General features: G+C 51.5%; 1 protein-coding gene across 2 annotated transcripts in view; it reads right to left on the reverse strand.

Moving 5' to 3' along the window:
- Positions 1–20,513, reverse strand: part of FOCAD (focadhesin) — a 2,926,805-nt gene that overhangs the window by 2,268,549 nt on the left and 637,743 nt on the right. For both annotated transcript variants that reach the window (XR_011282193.1, XM_069630760.1), the window contains exon 10: positions 1–203. Coding sequence is in view for 1 of the 2 variants with exons in the window: in XM_069630760.1 (XP_069486861.1) it covers positions 1–203 (203 nt within the window). In the remaining variant the exon portion in view is untranslated. The remainder of the gene's footprint in view (positions 204–20,513) is intronic.

Here is a 20,513-nt window from a genome sequence, read left to right on the forward strand (position 1 = left end):
CAAGTTGCTGCTTTCCTTCTTGCCTTCCTGCTGCAAAATTTCCAAGAGAGAAAGAGCTAGCTTCTGCCTCTCTGTGGAACCCTCCTCTGGAGACAGGCAAGCTACAGCAGATGTGGAAGACAGGATCTGTAAAACGGGCATCACCAGAACCAGAGCCACATCTGGAACCTGTTGGGTCTCATAACGGGAGAGAATCTTCAAGGCTGTTAAATGAAACATGTATTAGCTGAGAGATGAACAGGCATGACTAAAGATTTTTTTAAAGAAATTGAAAAAGAAAAGAGGTTCATGGTTCAAAGTTTCTTTTCATTTCAATAGCTGTGCCTGTCATAAGAACTTTAGTTTAGCATTTCACACGAATGTTCAATGGTATGCTTGGCAGGCTACACAATTTCGTTCACACTAACAATTTTTTTAATTAACCTTCCTCTACAGTATTTTACCCCCTCTATGAGCAGATGTGAAAATGTTTCACAAGAGGGTGGAGTATATGTGAGAAGCTTTCCCAGAGTACCTGCATTAATAAGTTAGATGCTTTCACTGATTATAAGAAAGAGGAATCTCTTTTATGCTTTTACCTGAACTGTGTGCCAAACAAACATTCAATGGGACAACTATTGTGTCTTACATCAAGAAGGTGGCAGTGATTTAAGCAGTAATGCCGTGTCTGGTGGGCCATACTACGCAAGGGCCTTTGACATGGGTTGTTAGCCACTGGTACGGTCTACCGAACAAAGGCATTACGTCTAACATCCAGGCTACTATGGGCCTTCTTGGGCACAAATAAATTCAGGATGCCCACCATGGAGCATTTAGCCTCTTTGGTGACAATGGCATGGTTTGTTATGGCGAGGAGGTTTATAAACCTTTGCTTTTTGCTAGATAAACATTGTATTCTAAAACAATGGTCACCACAATTAGCCCACATGATTGATTCATTGTTATTCCAATAACAATAAAGAAGTGTACATCTCCTTGGCGCCCCTTAGGTGCCGTACAAAGGACAGATTGGTGGATTCAGAGTTTTTCTTTGGGCTTGCATGGAACAGGATGCAGACATGTAAACAATGGCTTTTTATGTGATTGTATGGAATTTTGTGTGCTCTGTCATTAGCTGATAATTCTCCAATATTATGAAGGGCCGTCATCAGCAAACTGTTTCATTAACTGCATTTCTGATAACCCTTTGTGTATTGCCAGGTATCTACATAAAGCCATACAAAAAGGCAGCCCCTTTTGTCTGGGATGAGGTGGACTCAAGTGTGTGAGAGGAGGCCCGGTGCAGAGCAGCTTAGTAATTTCACCTTTTTGAAATGGCGTTGGGGCACTATCACAGAGAGGGAAGATATCCCATGGGATGCCCATGGCAGGTGTGAGACGCTCTCCCCTTACTCTGAAAGCAGACTTCCAGCGGTAGCTAAAGCCCAGGTTCCGCACCCACTCAGGGCATACAGGGAAAAAACAGTAATGTTTCTGTTTCACCCACTCCTGGGATGGCAGAGGGATGGGGCACCTGAAATTATATAAACTGTATAAGTTCTGAGCAGTGGACTGACCAGACTATGGGGCTCTTGCTAGCGACAGAGCTAAGAACAAATTCAGAGTCTACCCGAGATAGGTTTCATGTAATGAAGGCAGACAAAATGGCACTGACATGTGAGACAAAGTCAAAGTAAACAGTGTTTCTGGGCACCAGAAATGTCCACCAGGTGTGTGACCAACTACCTGGAGGAGGTAATTATAAGTTACTCTCCGTAAAGGCTAACGTAATCCTTAGTCCCCTTTCCTCCATACTGCATGGGCGTCTCTTCCAAGGGTGGAAGGCAACCTTTTTCGCCAGAAAAAATCTTCCCCTTTAAATTTAGAGGCTCGCCGGGGTGCTGCCCTGGGAGCATGCCATGCCCTGACTCCACCCTCCGGTGCCACACCTCAGTCCCCATAGACTTGTCGACAATAGATTAACATTGACTAATGACACCAGTTTTATTAGGTGGGAGGCTGGTGGGACGTATGGAGGAAACGGGACTATACGTTAGTCACTACAGTGACTAACTTAAAATTGCTCTTACGCCCCGTCCCATTTCCTCCATACTGCATGGGCGATTACAACTGAGTGTAGCCCCAGAGTGGAGAGGAGACCCTCCTTAAGCATACAGGTTTCTAAGAACCGCCTGTCCGAAAGCTGGTTCTGATCTAGAACCGGCATCCAAACAGTAGTGCTTGCAGAAAGCCAAAGTGGTGGCCCATGTGGCCGCCTTGCTTATGACTTGCCAGGGGAAATGCCGTTGGAAAGCGATGGCCATTGCCTTGGCTCTAACTGCGTGGGCGTGTATGTTGGCCGGGAGTGGCTTGTGCTGTCCCTTGTAAGCTTCTTTGATGGCCAAGTCCATCCAACGGGCTATGGAGGCCTTAGCGGCCTGATACCCCGGTCTCAATCCGCCAAAAGTGACAAAAAGTGCGTCCGACTTGCGGAAGCCCTAGGTCCTGTCCAAGTAGAATTTCAGGGCACGCCTGACATCAAGGCAGTGCAGAACTCTCTGTGCCTCGTCTTTGGGCTCAGCAAAAAACATAGGTAGCACTATTTCTTCGTTCAGATGGAATGCGGAAGGCACATTGGGCAAGAATGCTGGGTGTATCCGCAGGACTACTTTATCCTTGTGAAAAGTAGTATATGCCTTAGAGACGACTAGCACCTGGATTTCGCTGATTCTGTGAGCCGAGGTGAGGCCGACTAGCAAGGCTGTCTTAATTATGACCAACCTGATGTCTGCAGATGCCACTGGTTACAATGGTTTGTGCGCCAGGGCTCCTAGAATTATGTTGAGGTCCCAGACGGGGTGTGGCCTCTTGATGGGTGGGTAGAGTCTGGTGAGTCCCGTCAAATGTTTCCTGACAATCTGGTTGGAAGAGGAAAAAAGTATCCTCCTCCGAGTTTCTGTAAGCCCCAATGTCTGCCAAGTAAGTGCTGCAAGTGTCCATCTGCACGCCTAAGTGGGCGAGGTGCGCCGAGGAGGAGAGCACGTCGCCCAAAGTACATGCAAGGGGGTTGATACCCTTAGAGTCTGCTCAGTGGCAGAACCTGATCCACTTGCTCCTATACTGGGCCCTGGTATACTTGCTCCTTGTGCCCTGTATAGTCTCTAGGTTACCCTGGGAATGGTTGGGGTGACCTAGCATGACCAGTTCAGGAACCACACTGTGAGAGCTAGTTTCTGTGGCGTGGGGTGGATGACCCTGCCCCCCCTGCTGCGCCAGAAGATGTGCTGGGGAGGCGAATGAGCAGCCTCTCCGAGAGGCTGAACAGCTCTGAGAACCATGGCCTGGCCGGCCACCACGGTGCTATTAGAATGATGCTGAGGTGGAGAGATTCCTTGATCTTGCATATCACCCTGTGAATCAGTAGTGTGGGAGGGAAGGCGTATGCTGTCATTCTGTCCCACTGAATCTGCAATGCATCGCCCAAGAAACCCAGAGCCTGACCTTGCCAGGAAGTGAACAGTTGGCACTTCCTGTTGTCCCAGGATGCAAAGAGGTCCACCTGGGGGTGTCCCCATTTGTAGATTTCCTGCAGTACTAGGTTGTTCAACTGCCACTTGTAGTTGTCCGCACCCAATCTGCTGAGTCTGTCTGCCTCCAGGTTGGATTCCCCCGGGAGGTGGACAACCGTGAGGTAGATTATGTTCTCCAGGGCCCATTCCCACATGCCGACTGCAAGCCTGCACAGTGGGGGGGATCTGGTACCTCCCTGCCTGTTGACGTAGAACATGCTGGTCGAGTTGTCTGTCTGAATGAAGGTGAACTTGCCCTCGATAACCAGAAGGAAGGCTCTGAGCGGCAGCCAGACTGCCTTCAGTTCCAGCCAATTGATGTGGTACTCCTGCTCCTGCCGGGTCCAGGTGCCATTGACGCAGTGGTTGTCCAGGGTGGCCCCCCCAACCCTCCAGAGAGGAGTCCGTGGTAATGGTGACCTGCGAGGTAGGTTGCCAGAAATGCTTGCCCAGCCGAAGGTTGCAGTCCCTGGAACACCATGTGAGGTCCAGGAGAAGTGATGGAGTCATGTTGATCATCTCTGACTGAGAGCCTCGCTCCTGGTTCCAAGAGGTTGCAAAGTGTACCTGAATCCTCCTCATCCTGAGTCTTGTGTGGGGTACGGCGAAGAGGACTGCTACATGAGCCCCAGTAGGTGTTGTTACCACCAGGCCAAGGTCACTTCTCTGCTGAGGAAGTGTGCAGTGGCCCCCTTGAGGGCCGTGATCTTGTCCATCGAGGGAAAAACTCTTAGAGCACGTGTCCCAAATGAGACCCAAGAAGGTCAGTCTCTGCTTGGGCTGCAGCTGCGACTTCTTGAGGATGAGTGAGCATGCCCTGCCCATATGGACGCAGCGGGAACCTGCCTTGCGCTAAGGAAGGGTAAGCTGCAGGCCACATACCTGGTTGACACCAGTCCCACCTTGACACACATTCCTCCACCTGCTGCTTTCCTTCGAGCAGCGTCGGCCGGATATCTTGATATTCCGGCACGGCAGCCATTTTGTCGATGTGCCTTCCACATTCCTACATCGTGTTGCTCGGCTCATTGGGCCCCGCCACGCCCAGGACTCTTGTGTGGATCACGGGGCCTACCCTGTTCCTCAGCCCGATCTGCTGGTAGAACGGTGTATAGGCGCCCCTTCTGACATGTTCCCGGTGCTAGGGACTAGTCCCTCGGGTGAAGACCCGGTAAAAGAACCTTCCGGTCCCTCAGCACTGTCACCGGGAGAGTCCACTGACCTCTCGGCCTGTCGGCCGGTAGCTGATTCAGCCTTGGTACTCGTGCTGGTACCATGACAGGGGCTGTCCCTCCCGCGCGGGCGAGTCCTTGGGAAGGAGTCTCCCTTGCGGGGAGCACTGGAAAAGAGTGGCCCTACCTTGGGCCTGGATCGATGGCAGACAAAGTTCTTTAGGTCCTTTGGAGGCGATCTCTAGAAGAGCTCCCTCCACCTGGCTAGTCTGTTCCTCAGAGACCTTGAGGAAAGCGTGTCGCATGTGGTACAAGCTTGCCAACAGTAGTCTGGGCCAAGGCACCATAGGCAGCAGGCGTGGACGTCTTTAGTAGGGAAGAGCCTGTCGCAGGATGGACACCTGTAGAAGTAGACAAGCGCCGGGGAGGAGCGTGACGCCCGAGGACCGAGTACCTGAATGATAAAAAGACCCAAAAAAAAGAGACGAGAAGAAGTATCCGCGCGTGGAATTACATGGCCGAAGCCAAACCCAGGAGCGCTGGTGAATTCGGCCCGTTCCTGTCGACGTGGAAAAGGGGACTGAGGTGTGGTCCCGGAGGGCGCAGTCAGGGCAGCGCATGCTCCCAGGGCCGCACCCCACGCATGTCTAAATGTAAAGGGGAAGAAGGTTTTTTTCTGGCGAAAAAGGTTCTGTCTCCTGTCCCTTGGAAGGGGCACCCATGCAGTATGGAGGAAAGAGGATGGGATGTAAGAGTATATGGGGGATTTCCCCATGAGTGCCTCCTCCTGTTCTAGTCCATCCTATATTATGCTCCCAAAGATGGCTAATGTGAAAAGATTCCAAAATGGGCAGTGGACTTCCAGGAAAGTGCATCCTTTTCCCCCACTGGGAGATGCATGTGGTCTGAAGTCCAAAAATACACATGTAGAACTTCCCAAGACACTGTCAGTTTGTATGAGAATGTCCTCCCTACAACTCCAACATCAAGCAGAGAACCACACCATAGCTAGAAATGTATCCACTGACCCTGCAACCTTGGGAAAAAGGAGAGTTAGCCCAAATCAAAAGCAAAAGAAAGCACACCCCGGCAACTGCTTCACACACTAACACCATCTCCCTCTTACTCAGCCAGAAAAGGGCAGTGGCTAATTCTCCCCCTATCATGCAGTAGCAGGGTCTGCAGACACAAAACATTTATATGGCCCTAAAACAAAACTGTAAAACCAAACTCAAAAATGACCAGGGGAAGGAAGAAAGTAGGCCTCAGAAATGTGAAATTTCCCAGCCCTATACACCACTTCACCTGGAAACAAAATAGCAGGAGAGAGAGAGAGAGAGAGAGAGAGAGAGAGAGAGAGAGAGAGAGAGAGAGAGAGAGAGAGAGAGAGAGAGAGAGAGAGAGAGAGAGAGAGAGAGAGAGAGAGAGAGAGAAAATAAATGTCGGGAGGGTATGGAAAGGAGGCTCCGGGGTATATCCCCCACATAATATGCGGCAACATGGATTTAAAGAAAAAAAAACATTATGCATTTTTGGGCTTCAGTATTTTATTTTCCAAGTGATCAAAAAGATCCCGGCCTGGTCACTCAGGCTACAAATACCCAATGACTTTGGCATTAAATAAGGAGCTCAGATTCCTAATTTTAGGTTAGAGGGAAGACAGGAAAGTTGAGAAACCCGCTAAGAAGGTGAACATATCTAAACCTGACAATTACCATAAAGCAAAGGGTTTGGAAGTACTTGCTGCAGGAGTGCCTGGAAAGGAATGTGTGTTGCAACGCGGACCGGGTGCTGTATCTGTAGGCTGAGATTGCCAAGATGTTAGCAGGGATCCATGTCTCTCCAACAAAGACTTAAGGGTCTATAGTTAGGCAATACCGGGGAATATAAGTATTCATGTAGTTGGATGTTAGGCAGAATCCTGTGCAGTTCCCTTATGGAGCACTACAGAAGATTAGGACTACAGGTACATGCAATAAATCCCATTTGGTATCAGTCTGTACCACAAAGATCTAGTTGGTAGCTGTGGCTAAGCAGTCAGACTTATCTCAAGAGGGAGATGAGCGGTATTCGGGGTTTAAACATTAGGACTACAATATTATGGAACAAGGAAACACTGACCAAAGCTTTGTATCAAAAAAAATATATATATTTATTTTACACACTCTGATGTTCACACACAAATCACTATTATTAAAGTAACTTAAAACAGTCTGGAAAAAGTATACACACTCCCTTTTTGAATTGTAGACAAGTTTGAGCAAGAGTGAAAACTGAGCAAAACGGCAGTGTAAACTAAGCAGAAATGGCACTCCAACAATTTCTTCAGAGGGAGGGAAAGGACAAGTCATACAGAGTTAGACTCCAAAACACACCAGCAAAACTTCCCAATTAGATTGTGAACAAGTTAGGCAAGGCAATACTTTAGTATCCGCAATACTTTGATGAAAACCGAGCAAAATGGCACTTCGGCAATATAGAAAGGGGAAGGAAAGGTGGTTATAGGAGTTTAGGTGCACCAACACATTTCTTAGTGAGAATCAATCTAGAGAAGGCAGTTGTAACAGATTTAGCCAGAGTCAATAGGCCTGTTCCAGAGTCAATGGTACAAGGCAAGTGCCCAGGATCAAACTGTTCTAGTAGCTGCAGTCAAGTCTTTGTTTAACTAGTTGAAAAGGCAGTTGCAGATGTAAAAAGATAATGTTAGACGAAAGGGGCGGCCAACCCAGAAGGTAAGTAAAGGATCTAAAACACCTTTAGCAGTACCCAACGAAACGGGAGGCCTGGCGGAACAATGTACCTTGAAAAGTGGAAGAGGCTCCTGCAGTGGCGGTAGTTCTTGGCAGTTCCTGCAGTTCGGGAGATAGGCTCTCTTCGTGGAGGAAGGTTCGAGCTACTGCACTGCCCACGGATGAAACCAGCCGTGGTGATGCCAAGATGAATAAAAGGTACGCTCCTTTAAATCCCAGTCATGGTGGACGGGTGCCTGGCTATCCGGTCCCCTAGTGCTTGGCACTGGCGATTCAACCAAGGCAGATCCTAGAAGGCGATTGGCAAACTGGTTGGCCCCACCAGCTCAAGGGAAGATGACTCTTGCAGAGGAAGACCTTCTCAAGTCACTGGAGAAAAGTGGTGAAGATCTGCAGCAGGGCTTCACTGGTGCTTCAGTCGTTGCAGATGTCTTCAGCTGCTCTCCTCTTTCGGTTTCTTAGTTCCAGTGGCAACGTCTTGTCCTCCAGTCCTCAGAGCCCTGCTTTCATGCAGAAAAACCCCCATTCATACAGCCTAGCTGTCACTCACACAGTGGGGTGGCTATCCAGGCGGGATAACCCCCCAGCCTATGAGGGCAGAGTGCGACTTGGGTTGCCTAGGTAACCCGGTCCAGGGTGCCTATTCCCCCTCCCACACATCCTGTCTACCCCAGACTCAGTGGCACCGAGAGGAGGGCCTTCTGTGCTGAAGCCTGCCAAAAGGACGAACAAAGGATCCTCGACCCAGGTAATGATTTCAGAGAAAGACACAAGAAAGAAATATTAAAGATCTGGCAATAAAAACCTACTGGAGTAAAGTTCATATTAAAATAAACCAGCGGTATGTTAGAGGCTGTCAGAAAAAGTGGTAGCCTCGAACAATGGGAAAATCTCATAGGGAAATATTCGCAGTCAAATATTTCCGGTAGTAACCACTGCCACCAGCCAGAAACTTTTGAGAGAGGGACTTTACTGTACCCTCTCGAAAATTAACACCAGGGCAAAATGATTAACCCTTTCCAGTACTTCCATAGTAAGATGGGTTGTACTGGTTTAGTTCATAATTATTGACTAGTAAAGTCAATGGGGACTTTACATGCCCTGGGAGACAGTAGTCAGTCCCAGGGTATGGCGTCTATGTTTGGGAGTCACTATGACACCCCTGTGTCACTGCACTGAGGGTGCTGTGTCGGGTGCTGTGTAACACACATGTTAAAAAGATGATTCCTATGAGGGTGAGAAAAACCCCACAGGCCATAAGCACACAATATAGCCTAAAACACACACTAGCAATCTGTCTAAGAGTGGGAAAAAAGGGTCTCACTCTTAGCAGGAGTAAAAAATAAACCCTTCAATACCAGCAAAGCTTCTGGGGGACTCTATAGGTAAGGGAAATTAGCCCTAGTAGAGAATTCTCCCCAACATTGGGCTCTTGCAATGACCCATCCTGACACCTTGACAGTAATGATTCTTAAGACTTACAATTTAATACCCATATTAAATTAGGACGCCTTACACTTTGTTTATCCCATCATAACACTGTTTGATAAAATTTGGCCACTCCTGATTTGAGCCTTTACCAGGGATGGTGCAGCAGGCAGTGCCCGCCCACCCCCCACGCCTGAAAGAGCAGCAGAGGACTCATTTAACACTGTTGACGTGCCTTGAAACACTTGTGTATAGGCGCGTTACAAATGCCATATCATATCATGGCATATCACCACTGAAGCAGTGGCAGTTCTAAGGCAATCAGTGTGAAAGGCTTTCCACATAATAGTATTGCCTTTCGATTCAAGATTTTAGGCTTGAAGATCAGAGAGATCAGAGTGACTTGCTACAGATGTCTAGGGTCCCTTTGAGCTTCTTGCTGCCAAGCAACAGCAAGTTTACTCAACCTAACAGAAGGTATAATTAATCAGATTCTTATAGGCCTGGCACTAACAAATGAGCAATATGCATGCACCAGTAGGAGCATCCTACAATACATGGAATCTGTAAAAGGATTCTCTGTAACCCCACCATACGAGTACTGATCTGGAGGAAAGGGGGCCATCCTGTGATAACAATGGGCTCAACATGTGAGAAGAACAAGTTACTTTCTTACCTGGTAACGTTCTTTCGATGGGATGGTCCGACGACGTATTCCATATCTATGACATGTAATCACCACAGCTGTGCTGCTTCGGAAACTTTTTTCGGCGTCTGCGTCCTGTGTCGATGACGTCGATGCGCCGTCGTCGAGGGCCTCCTCCGACGTCATCCGATGTGATAAGTAGGACGCACGACGCCCGTAGCCTCAGTTGTAGTTTTTTCCCCCAGAACGTGTGACACTAGTCAACTGCCAGTCAGACACAAAGCCTTGCGGAACGTAAGCTGCAATCGCAAAAGAAATTCTGCAGCGGTGAAGGCAGGGCGGGAGCGATATGGAATACGTCATCGGACCATCCCATCGAAAGAACATTACCAGGTAAGAAAGTAACTTGTTCTTCGAGGGGATTGGGTCCTCCGACGTATTCCATATCTATGACAGACTCCCAAAGCAGTACCAGAGCAAGGAGGAGGGAAAGAATTTAGAATCAAAATTTAGAATAGCCAATCAAATAGCAGAGCAAAGGACCGCCTTGCCAAAGGCCAGATCCTGTGCTCGGATGGAATCGAGGGAATAGTGATGTACAAATGTATGTACTGAAGCCCAGGTGGCTGCATCACAGATGTTGCGAATAGGAACACCCCTCTGCAGGGCAGTAGACGCAGCCATACCCCTGGTAGAATGGGCCCGCAAGCCAGCCGGTGGGTCCTTACCCGCCAAGCGGTAGCACTCCGAGATGGCCAAAATAATCCAGCGAGACAAAGTCTGTTTCGTCCCAGCTTGCCCCAAACGCTTTCCAGCGCAACCAATAAAGAGTTGATCGTCCACTCTGACCCGGGACATGCGTGAAACATAAAAGCTTAAAGCTCTCCTAGGATCAAGCCTATGGAGCCTCTCCTCTTCCTTACCAGGATGCGGAGGAGGATAGAATGCCGGAAGAACAACCTTCTGGGCCAAATGAAATTCCGTCACTACCTTCGGAAGAAAAGAAGGACGAACTCTAAGGACAACCCTGTCCTTGTGAAATACAGTGAAGGGTGGCTTAACTGAAAGTGTCTGTAACTTACTCACTCTGCGAGCGGAAGTAACCGCAACTAAAAACACAGTTTTCAGAGTTAACAGCCTCAAAGGGCAAGAATGTAAAGGCTCAAACGGAGCACCCATAAGAAACTTAAGAACCAGGTTTAAATCCCAACCGGGCACCAGGAAAGGTGACGGAGGGAACACATTAGTGAGCCCTTTCAGAAACTGTGAAATTAAAGGGATTTTAAAGTAAGAACACTTCAGACGAGCGCTTAAAGATGAACAGCGCCGCCAGGTAACCTTTAATGGTACCCACTTGCAAGCCCCTGTGGGCCAAAGAAAGTAAAAAGGACAGAACCATGGGGATGTCACATGCAAAAGGATCCACATTCTGAACTCTGCACCAGTCGCAGAACTTACGCCAACGGCAACGGTACAGAGACTTTGTTGCTGGCCTTCGGGCTGAAAGCAACACCTCCATCACGTCTTCAGGGAGGTCCCAATCTCTATACCTCAACCTTTCAGAAGCCAAGCGTGAAGGTTGAGGGATCTGACCTCTGGATGGAGAACCTGACCCCCCTCACGTGAGAGCAGATCGTCTCGGTAGGGAAGACGACGCGGAGGACAGATGGACAAGTCGAGAAGGTCCGGGTACCACGTCCTCCGAGCCCACGCCGGAGCAATGAGGATCATCTGGGAACCGAACTTCCGTAACCTCTGCAGCACTTGCCGGATGACGGGGACTGGAGGAAACGCGTACAGCAGCGGGAATGACCACTCCACCACGAACGCATCTCCTAAGGCTCCTTTTGGAGGAAATTCCCGTGAGCAAAACCTTTCGCACTTCCGGTTGACACTGGAGGCGAAGAGATCCACTTGAGGGGTCCCCCCAAAGGGCAAAGATCTCCAGGAGAATCTCCTGAGCCAACTCCCACTCGTGAGAGATCGTGCTCTGCCTGCTCAGAGCGTCCGCCGTCACGTTTTCGTCTCCGGCCAGATGAACTGCCGAGATCGAAACTTCCTGCTGGATGGCCCAGAACTCGAGCTGCATCGCCTCCCTGCACAGAGGAAGTGACCCTGCCCCCCCTTTTTGTTGAGGTAGTGCATGGCCACTGTGTTGTCCGTCAGGATCAGGACACTCTTTCCTCGCACAGTCGGCAGAAAAGCCTTCAGGGCTAGCCTGACGGCCCTCAGCTCCAACAGATTGATATGGAGTCTGGACTCCGACGGAGACCAACGACCGCTGACTGTCAGCCCGTTGGCATGAGCTCCCCAACCCGTGAGGGATGCATCCGTCACGATCGTCACCTCCGGCCAGGGAAGCCAAAATGGAGCCCCCTTCATCAAGTTGCCTTCGATGGCCCACCACAGAAGGTCCCGGGCGACCGAGGGCGGCACCTGAACTGGGTCCGACATCCTGCCGGAGGACTGCGACCATTGCGTCTTGAGCGCCCACTGCAAAGATTTAATCCGCAGGCGAGCCTCTGGCACCAGAAGAATGCAGGATGCCATGAGGCCGAGCAACCTCAAGAACTCGAACGCTGGGAGCGTCTGGGCATGCTGAAACTTGTGCACCATCTGCTGAATGTGAAGAGCCCTCACCTGGGGAGGAAAACACTGCCCCAGGGAAGTGTCGATCACTGCTCCGATGTACTGGAGCCGCTGTGTTGGCGTCAAATGGGACTTCTTTAAATTGAGGGAGAAGCCCAGCCTGTGAAGGGAGTGGCAGGTGACGGACAGATGATCCAGGACTTGCTCGGGAGAGCTCCCCCTGATCAACCAATCGTCCAGGTAGGGGTAGACGTGAATCCCCCCTTGCCTGAGATGCGCTGCCACCACCACCATGAGCTTGGTGAAAACCCTTGGGGCGGAGGTCAATCCGAACGGCAGGACCCGAAACTGAAAGTGCGAGTCGCCAACCGCGAACCTCAGGTACTTCTTGTGCTTGGGATGGATCGGCACATGGAAGTAAGCATCCTTGAGGTCGAGTGACACCAACCAGTCCTGAAGCTGAAGGGCCTGGAGGACTTGAGAGAGAGAGTAACCATCTTGAACTTGTCCTTCCTGAGGAGTTTGTTCAAACCGCGCAAGTCCATGATGGGTCTCAATCCCCCATCTTTCTTCGAAATAAAAAAATAAGGGGAATACCATCCCTTGTTCCTCTCCGCTACAGGCACCAGTTCTATGGCGCCTTTCTCCAGCAGAGCTTGAATTTCCTGCGCAAGGAGCGGATCCGGACTCTGCAAAGAGAGGTTCCCCGGTGGATTGTCGCGAGGCCTGTGCCGAAAGGGAAGACAGTAGCCGTGGGTTATGATCTCCAGAACCCACACATCTGAAGTAATGGCTTGCCACTCTACAAGATGCTGCGCCAGCCTTCCCCCAACCGGCGAACCATGGGACATGGTCTCATGACTGAATGGGAGCGGCTGCGGCGTTACCTGAGGGCAAAGAGGCAACTGCCCGAGCGGCCTTGGCACCACGGGTACCCTGTCGTCTACCTCTGGTACCCCTGCGTTGGCCTCTTTGACTGCCAGCTTCTCTCGCTTTACTGAAGGACGAGTAATAGCGAAAGGAACCACCCCTCCACTGCTGTCCCCTAGGATGAAAAGGCGGAGGTTGGCGAACTGCAGCGCCCAACGACTTCGCTGCAGCTTTTGAGGTCTGCAACATCTCAAGGCTCTCGTCAGCCTTGCTGCCAAAAAGGCGTTCACCGTCAAAGGGCATGTTGAGGAGCCGGGAATGCACATCAGGACCAAACCCCGACCTCCGCAACCAGGCAAACCTGCGTATTACGGTGCTCGCCGCCATGGACCTACTGACGCATTCAGCTAAGTCCAAACCCGACTGAACTGACTCACACATGGCATCCTTACCATCCTGGACCATAGCAAGGAAACCATCCCGTTCGTCCCCTTCGGGAATATGTTCAGCCGCTAATGCAACACAGTTCCACAGAGTGTGTGTGAAACGAGACAAAGCACAAATGGAGTTAGCCGCCTGAAGCGCCATACCACCAGAAGAAAACACTTTCTTCGCCCAGCCATCAAAACGTTTGTCATCCCTATCAGGAGGGATGGTAGGGTACGACGCCTGCTTTGCCGGGGCCGTGGCCGCCTGCACCACCAAACTCTCCGGAGTGGGGTGCCTGGTCAAGTAGCAGGGGTCGCTACTGGCTGGACGGTATTTTCGTGACAAGGATCTGGCCACCGCCGGGAAACTCTCCGGAGCAGTCCAAGCCGCCGCCACCCTTCTCTGTAAAGCCATATGGAACGGCAGTACCGGATCAGTTGGGGGACCAACGTCAAGGATGTCCGTCAGATCATCCTGCACAAACTCCCCTGGGGGAGCAGACCATCCCAAGTACTCAGAAACCCTAGCCATAAGGCGCCGGTACGAGGAATCGGCATGAGAGCCAGGCTCAGGCCTACAAAACTCCACCTCCGGAGAGGTGTCCAGTCCACTGGCATCATGCAGTGACTGTCTCAAATCGTCAAACTGACTATGGCCCAAGACAATTTCATCTGGAACCTGACTAGGAACCAGGCCATCAGAATCCTCATCCGCCTCTGAAATATAGTCCAGGTGGCGAAAAGAAGGCACCCGAGAGTGCTTGCTCTTAACCAGAGCCTTCCTAGGGGGTTCTCCCGTGCCACGGGGTACCTCCGACACGAAAGGCGTCGATGGCGTCGAGCGAATCGGCGCTGGCTTCGAGAGAACCGGCATCGGCGCCGAGAGGATCGGCGTCGAGGAAATCGGCGTCGACGTCAGATGCAGCGCCTCCAGCATCGGCGGCGTCGACACAGCCCTCGAAGCCGGAGCCCCGAGCGTGTCCCTCGACGACCTGAGCGTCGACGGCTTCGATGACTTCCTCGGAGCCGGAGCCTCAAAAAAGCCTGTCGACGCCCTCGACGCCTCAGACGTCGATGTCTTCCTCGAAGACCTCACAGGTGCATGCGGTCTCGAACGCGTCGAGGACCGGGACCTGGAACGGGTACGTCGAGAACGAGTCTCCTTGTCCGAACGGGACCTCTCCCGTGACTCGTGCCGACCACTCTTGCGAGCGGTGTCTCTCGACCTCTCACGACCGACCCCACTCGGTGGCGCGGACGGCTTAGTACCCTGCGACTCAAGAATCGCCAGCATTTTCCTCGAAGAGGAAGCCCATTCCTCGAAGAGGCTGAGGAGTGGCGAGACCGACTCCTAGAAGGAGACCCACGAGACTTCCGACGATGACGCGGAGAGTCACCCCTCAAATCATCCGTCGAAAGCCCCGCAGACTTCGACTTCCTGGGCTTGGACACCCGACCTACCGACAACAACTTCTTACGTTCGCGTAAGGCTTTGGACGTGAGCGACTGGCAGTCGATACAGTCATCGGTGTCGTGGGCCTCCCCGAGGCACCAGAGGCAGGCGTCGTGCGAGTCTGTCACCGACATCTTGGACCCACACTCCCCGCACTTCTTGAAACCCGGACGCGGGGTCGAAGACGAAGTAGAAGACATCTTCACACGAAGGTATTTCACAAAACGAACAGGTTCGAAGAACCGAGAAGAACAGAACTCTAAAGAGTCGTGGCGTGAACCGAGAATCACGAAGCAACACGTTCGCGGAAAAAACGGAACTGAGGCTACGGGCGTCATGCGTCCTACTTATCACATCGGATGACGTCGGACGTCGGAGGAGGCCCTCGACGACGGCGCATTGACGCAGGACGCAGACGCCGAAAAAAGTTTCCGAAGCAGCACAGCTGTGGTGATTACATGTCATAGATATGGAATACGTCGGAGGACCCAATCCCCTCGAACACCATTTTCAGTCAACCAGGATCAAAGGTGCGAGAATGAAAAGAATTCTAGAAATGTACAAAGATCTATTTTGTAAATACACCATCAACGATTTCTAATTTGAGCCCCACGTTCTTTTGACCCTTGCTTGGCCTAAAGAGTGTGATGGATCTAGGGAATTTGTCCCCTCTCCCCAAGGTGGAGCCATCCCCTGTGGGACTAGTGAGGTGAGCCTGCTAAGCTTAACATCCCTAAGAGAGAGGGCAAGCAGCATCCCACTGGTGGTGACACCATCTTCCCCTTGGAAGACAGGCAATCCCTAGATAGGTACCTATGTTATCCTCCCTTATCCCAAGAAACCAACAGCTTTGTTAGTTATATGGGAGTTATGATTAGTTGACGTTACACCTCTTGCATTCATCCGCCATACTTCCAAATAAGATATCTCCACTCAGTCGGTTTGTAATTTATGAAGTGCTATATTTATGTGAACGGGTGCCCTTTAACGATGACACGTGTTTCGACGGTCTCCACTGTCTTTATCAAATCAGGGCCAATGGTAGTGTTTTGAAAATTTGGAACGCCGCCTTTCAGCAAGTGTAAATTGTGTCATGGGATCAATCCCAGCCTCTGTCAGGAGTTCAGTCTGCTCCGTACGAATCTGTCCGCATTCAGATTCGTACGGAGCACATAAATATAGCACTTCATAAATTACAAACCAACTGAGTGGAGATATCTTATTTGGAAGTATGGCGCATGAATGCAAGAGATGTAACGTCAACTAATTATGTTTCCATTGAAAACGGAGTAGAGGAGCCAACACTTCTCCGTTGTTACCCAGCACATGCGACAAATCTATTGCTCTAATAAGGGCGCTGAGGTCTAACTTCATAAGTGTCCACTGAAAAGGTTCCTCATTTCAATTCACTGTTACATGGGAGTTAACCTCAGTGAGACGCAGCAAATGTATACAGGAATGACGGATGTGGATTCTGGCACCATACCTGAGAGAGACAAGGGAATTGCCCCACCCCATTGTTCCAGAGAAAATACAGATCACATTAGTTGTGACAAAGAGGAGAAGTGCCGCTCACGGAGCAGCAGAAGCCGGGAAGCCATCTCCTCAGAGACGTGGCCAGAGACAGAAAGCACACGCCCGGCGTACTGAGTGAATTATAAGTTACTCACCGTAGTGACCAACGTACTCCTAGTCCATAGTCCATAGTCCATAGTCCCCTTTCCTCCATACTGTATTGGCATCCCGAGCTAGGGACTGGAGACGGAACCTTTTTCACCAGAAAAATCATATTCCCCTATAAATTTAGATGCGCGCAGGGGCACGGCCGCGGACGCCATAGGTTTTAATGGTTTATGCACCAGGGCACCCAAGACCACGTTGCAGTCCCTCTATGGGTGTGGTTTCTTGATGGGCGGATAAAGCCTGGTCAGGCCTGCCAAGTGTCTTTTATCCACCAGATTAGAGGATGAAAATACCTCCTCCAAATTCCTGTAGACTCCAATTGCCGCCACATAGGTGCGGCATGTGTCTACCTGCACCCCCCGAGTGTGCGAGGTGAACAAGGAAGGATAGCACGTCTTCCAACGTGGAGGTCAATGGATCGACCTCCTTTCATTCCACCCAGTGACAAAACCTAGTTCACTTGCTTTTCTACTGGCTCCTGGTAGCATCACTCCTAGCCCCATGTATAATGTCTAGGTTAGCTTGTGTCAGAGGGATATGCCTCAGTGTCACTTTTTCAGGAACCACCCTGCAGGGTTAACTTCTGGGGGGCAGGGTGGATGACCGTGCCTCCCTGCTGAGAGAGTAGGTGTGCTGGGCCCAGCTGAAGGTGTACCACGGCCTGCTCTGACAGGCCGAGTAGTTCCGAGAATCATGGCCTTGCTGGCCACCATGGAGCTATCAGGATGATACAGAGGTGTCAAGCCTCCCGGATCTTGCATATTACCCTGTGGACCAGGAGGGGGGGGGGGGCTCGGAGGGAAGGCATACGCGTTCATGTCATTCCACTGGATCGGCATTGCATCGCCCAGACAGCCCCTGCCCTGTCCCTGCCAGGACGCAAACTGGGGCTCCTCCTGTTGTACCTGGTAGGGAAGCGATCCACCTGAAGATGACCCCACCTGTCGAAGATCCCCTGAAGGACCAGGTCATTCAATTGTCATTCGTAGTTGTCTGCACCTAGACTGCTGAGCCTGTCCGCCTCCAGGTTGGATTTCCACGGGAGGTGTATTGCTGCTAGGTGCATGTCGTTTATCAGAGCCCACTCCCAAATCTAGACTGCTAGAGCGCAGATGGGAGGAGACTTGGTGCCACCCTGCTTGTGGATGGAATACATGCTGGTGGAGCTGTCCGTCTGCATGAGGATCACCTTGCCGCTGATCGGGAGAAAGGCTTTGAGAGCGAGCCAGATTGCCATCAACTCGAGCCAGTTGACGTGAGCTTCCTGCTCCTTACAGGACCATACCCTGTGGATGCTGTGGCTGCCCAAGGTAGCTACCCAGCCCTCTAGAGATGAGTCCGTGGTGATGGTGATTTGAGGTGCTGGTTGACGGAAGGGCCTTCCTATCCGCAGGTTGCGGTCTGTGCTCCACCATACTAGGTCCTGGTGGAGATGATGTGGGATGCTGACCAGCTCCACCTCAGAACCCTTCTCCTGGTTCCAGGAGGCTGAGAAGTACAACTGCAAGCACCTCATCTTGAGCCTCGTATGCGGCACTGCAAGGAGACATGCCGCCATGATGCCCAGGAGGTGTTGGTACCACCACGCCAAGGTCACTGCTCTGCTGAGAAAATGGCCCGTGGCCTTCTTGATGGCGGCGATCTTGTCCTCCAAGGGGAATATCCTCTCGGAGATTGTATTCGAGATGAGGCCCAGGAAGGTTAGACTCTGTGTGAACTCCAACTGTGATTTCTTGAGATTGATAGAAAATCCCAGCTCGTGTAGAGTATTCATGAGGGCAAAGGCGGTGTGTTGGACTGCCTCCGGAGAACTTGCCCTGACGAGCCAGTCGTTTAAGTATGGGTAGATGTGGTCACCCTGAGCAGGGCTGCCAACACATTCATCAGCCTTGTAAAGACCCTGGGGGCCAAACTGAGGCCAAGGGTAGAACCTTGTTGGAAATGAAAGCCCATGATCCTGAACCTCAGAAAGGACCGATGGGGTTGCCAGATCGGGACGTGTAGATAGGCAGCCTTCAGATCCAGGAAGCACATCCAATCTCCCGCACACAATGTCTCTGCTATAAGCGCTGGGGTAACCATCTTGAACTTTTGGAGAGGAAGGAAAAGGTTCAAGGTGGAAAGGTCCAACAGAACTCTCAGGCCCGCCTGGTGGTTCTTGTGTATGGCGAAAATCTTTGAATAGAAGCCCAGACCTCGCTGGGAGGCCGAGACTTCCTCCACTACCTGACTCTCCATAAGCTAGCACATTTCTGTTGCCGCACCAATCTGTGAGAGCGGAGGGGAGGAGAGAGAAAAAGGAGGGATGGGTAGCCTGAAGCCCGTGGAGACTACGGAGAGAATCCATGGGTCTGTGAACCTTGCACGCCAGCGTTCAGAGTGAAGGGCAAGCCTGCCCCCCATCGGAGACTCGTGGATCCGGATGGTTGCATCATGTTTTTTTGTCCTCCGAGGCTGGGGCTGAGGATGGGGACTGGAAAAAGCGCTTGTGAGCCGCCTTTTGCTGCTTGCGCCTGTGCTTGCCCAGTGATCTGTCCGGTTGCCTGGACCGTCTCTCCTGGAAGCATCTGAAGCCACTGAAAGACTGACCTTTGTCTAAACGCTGGTGCGCCTGGCTGTAAAAGCCTTGGGGGTGCACTTAGTGAGGAACGGTAAGGATTTGGCAGTCTGAACTGTTCTTCTTATCAAGTTCCTCGTCCGTGGTGGAATGGAACAGATCGCTCTCTTCAGAGGGAAGATCCAGTGTACGCTCCTGGACATCAGGGTTGAACTTCGTCGCCCGTAGCAAGGCTGTCCTTCTCATGTCGGTAGCGATACATATGGCACCCTCTGAGGTGTCAATGTGAGCCACCGTGGACTCCATTATGTCCTGCGCAACTATTTTGGCTTCAGCCAGCCCAGCCTTGAAGCGCCCATGGCTCTGCACAGGGAGCTCGGGAAGGAAATCGCTGATCTCTCGCCACAGCCTCTGGTTGACAGCAGCCAGCATGGCATCAGCATTGGACTGGCGCAGATGGAATAAATTTTCTTTCCATATGCTTCCAGGATCATCTCCTTACCCAGGAGTGCAGAGGCGGAGGTAGCCGATGAAGATTACGGCTTGGAGTAGAGTGAATCTGCGGCAATCACAGAGGAGTGTGGCTGGGGGTGCGCCAACAGCAAGAGGGGGTACTCTCATCTGGTTTTTCCACCTCTGGCTGTGGGAGCCCCAAATACTCAGCCAAGCCTGCAATGCGATTGTGGAAGGCATTGGCCGACGATGGCGTGTCGGGGTCCTCCTCCTCATCCGTGTGCACCAATGTGTTTTGCTGGTTCGGTGCAGCTGGAGAAGTGCTGGGAGCCGGGATCTGTGGCATACTGATGGGCGCTGGAGGCTGCTGCGGCATCGGATAAGGGGCTGTTGCGAGTGTCAGAGGCATGGGAGCCGGTGTCGTAGGCACTAAATCAGGCAGCTAGGGCTGCGTTGGGCCTGGAGGAGCTGGACCCAAGGTCGGGTTGGCCGTGGGTGCTAGCGGCTGTACCGGGGGGAGCATGTCCCTGATCACATCCTTCAGGATGACTCCCATCTGCGGGGACCTCTTGAGCGTCAGGAAGATTTAAAAAAACCTATCTTCACAGGCCAGAGGAGTGCTTGGTGGCGTAGACATAGGTGCAGGACCCAGAGGCTGCTGAGGCCTGGGCACTCCCTGCCGAAACTTGGCATTGAGACGCCTATTGGTAGGCTGTGTAGAGAGTGGTTTGAGCCATCCCTTTTTGGCAAGTGCCACCACGCCCTTCTGCATTGGAATTCCAGTTCTAGCCGTGGGGCGTAGAGTGAGAACCTCTGCCAATATGGTACCTGATTGAAGATAAGAAAAAAGACAAAAGTACTTCTCCGGGGAAGAGCATGTGGAATTAGTAGGCTGGAGACCTTACGCAGGAGTGCTGGTGAAAGCGGTCCGTCCCA

Source organism: Ambystoma mexicanum, chromosome 6q (assembly GCF_040938575.1).
Source record: "Ambystoma mexicanum isolate Mex_15411 chromosome 6q, UKY_AmexF1_1, whole genome shotgun sequence".
Classification (NCBI taxonomy): Eukaryota; Metazoa; Chordata; class Amphibia; order Caudata; family Ambystomatidae; genus Ambystoma; species Ambystoma mexicanum.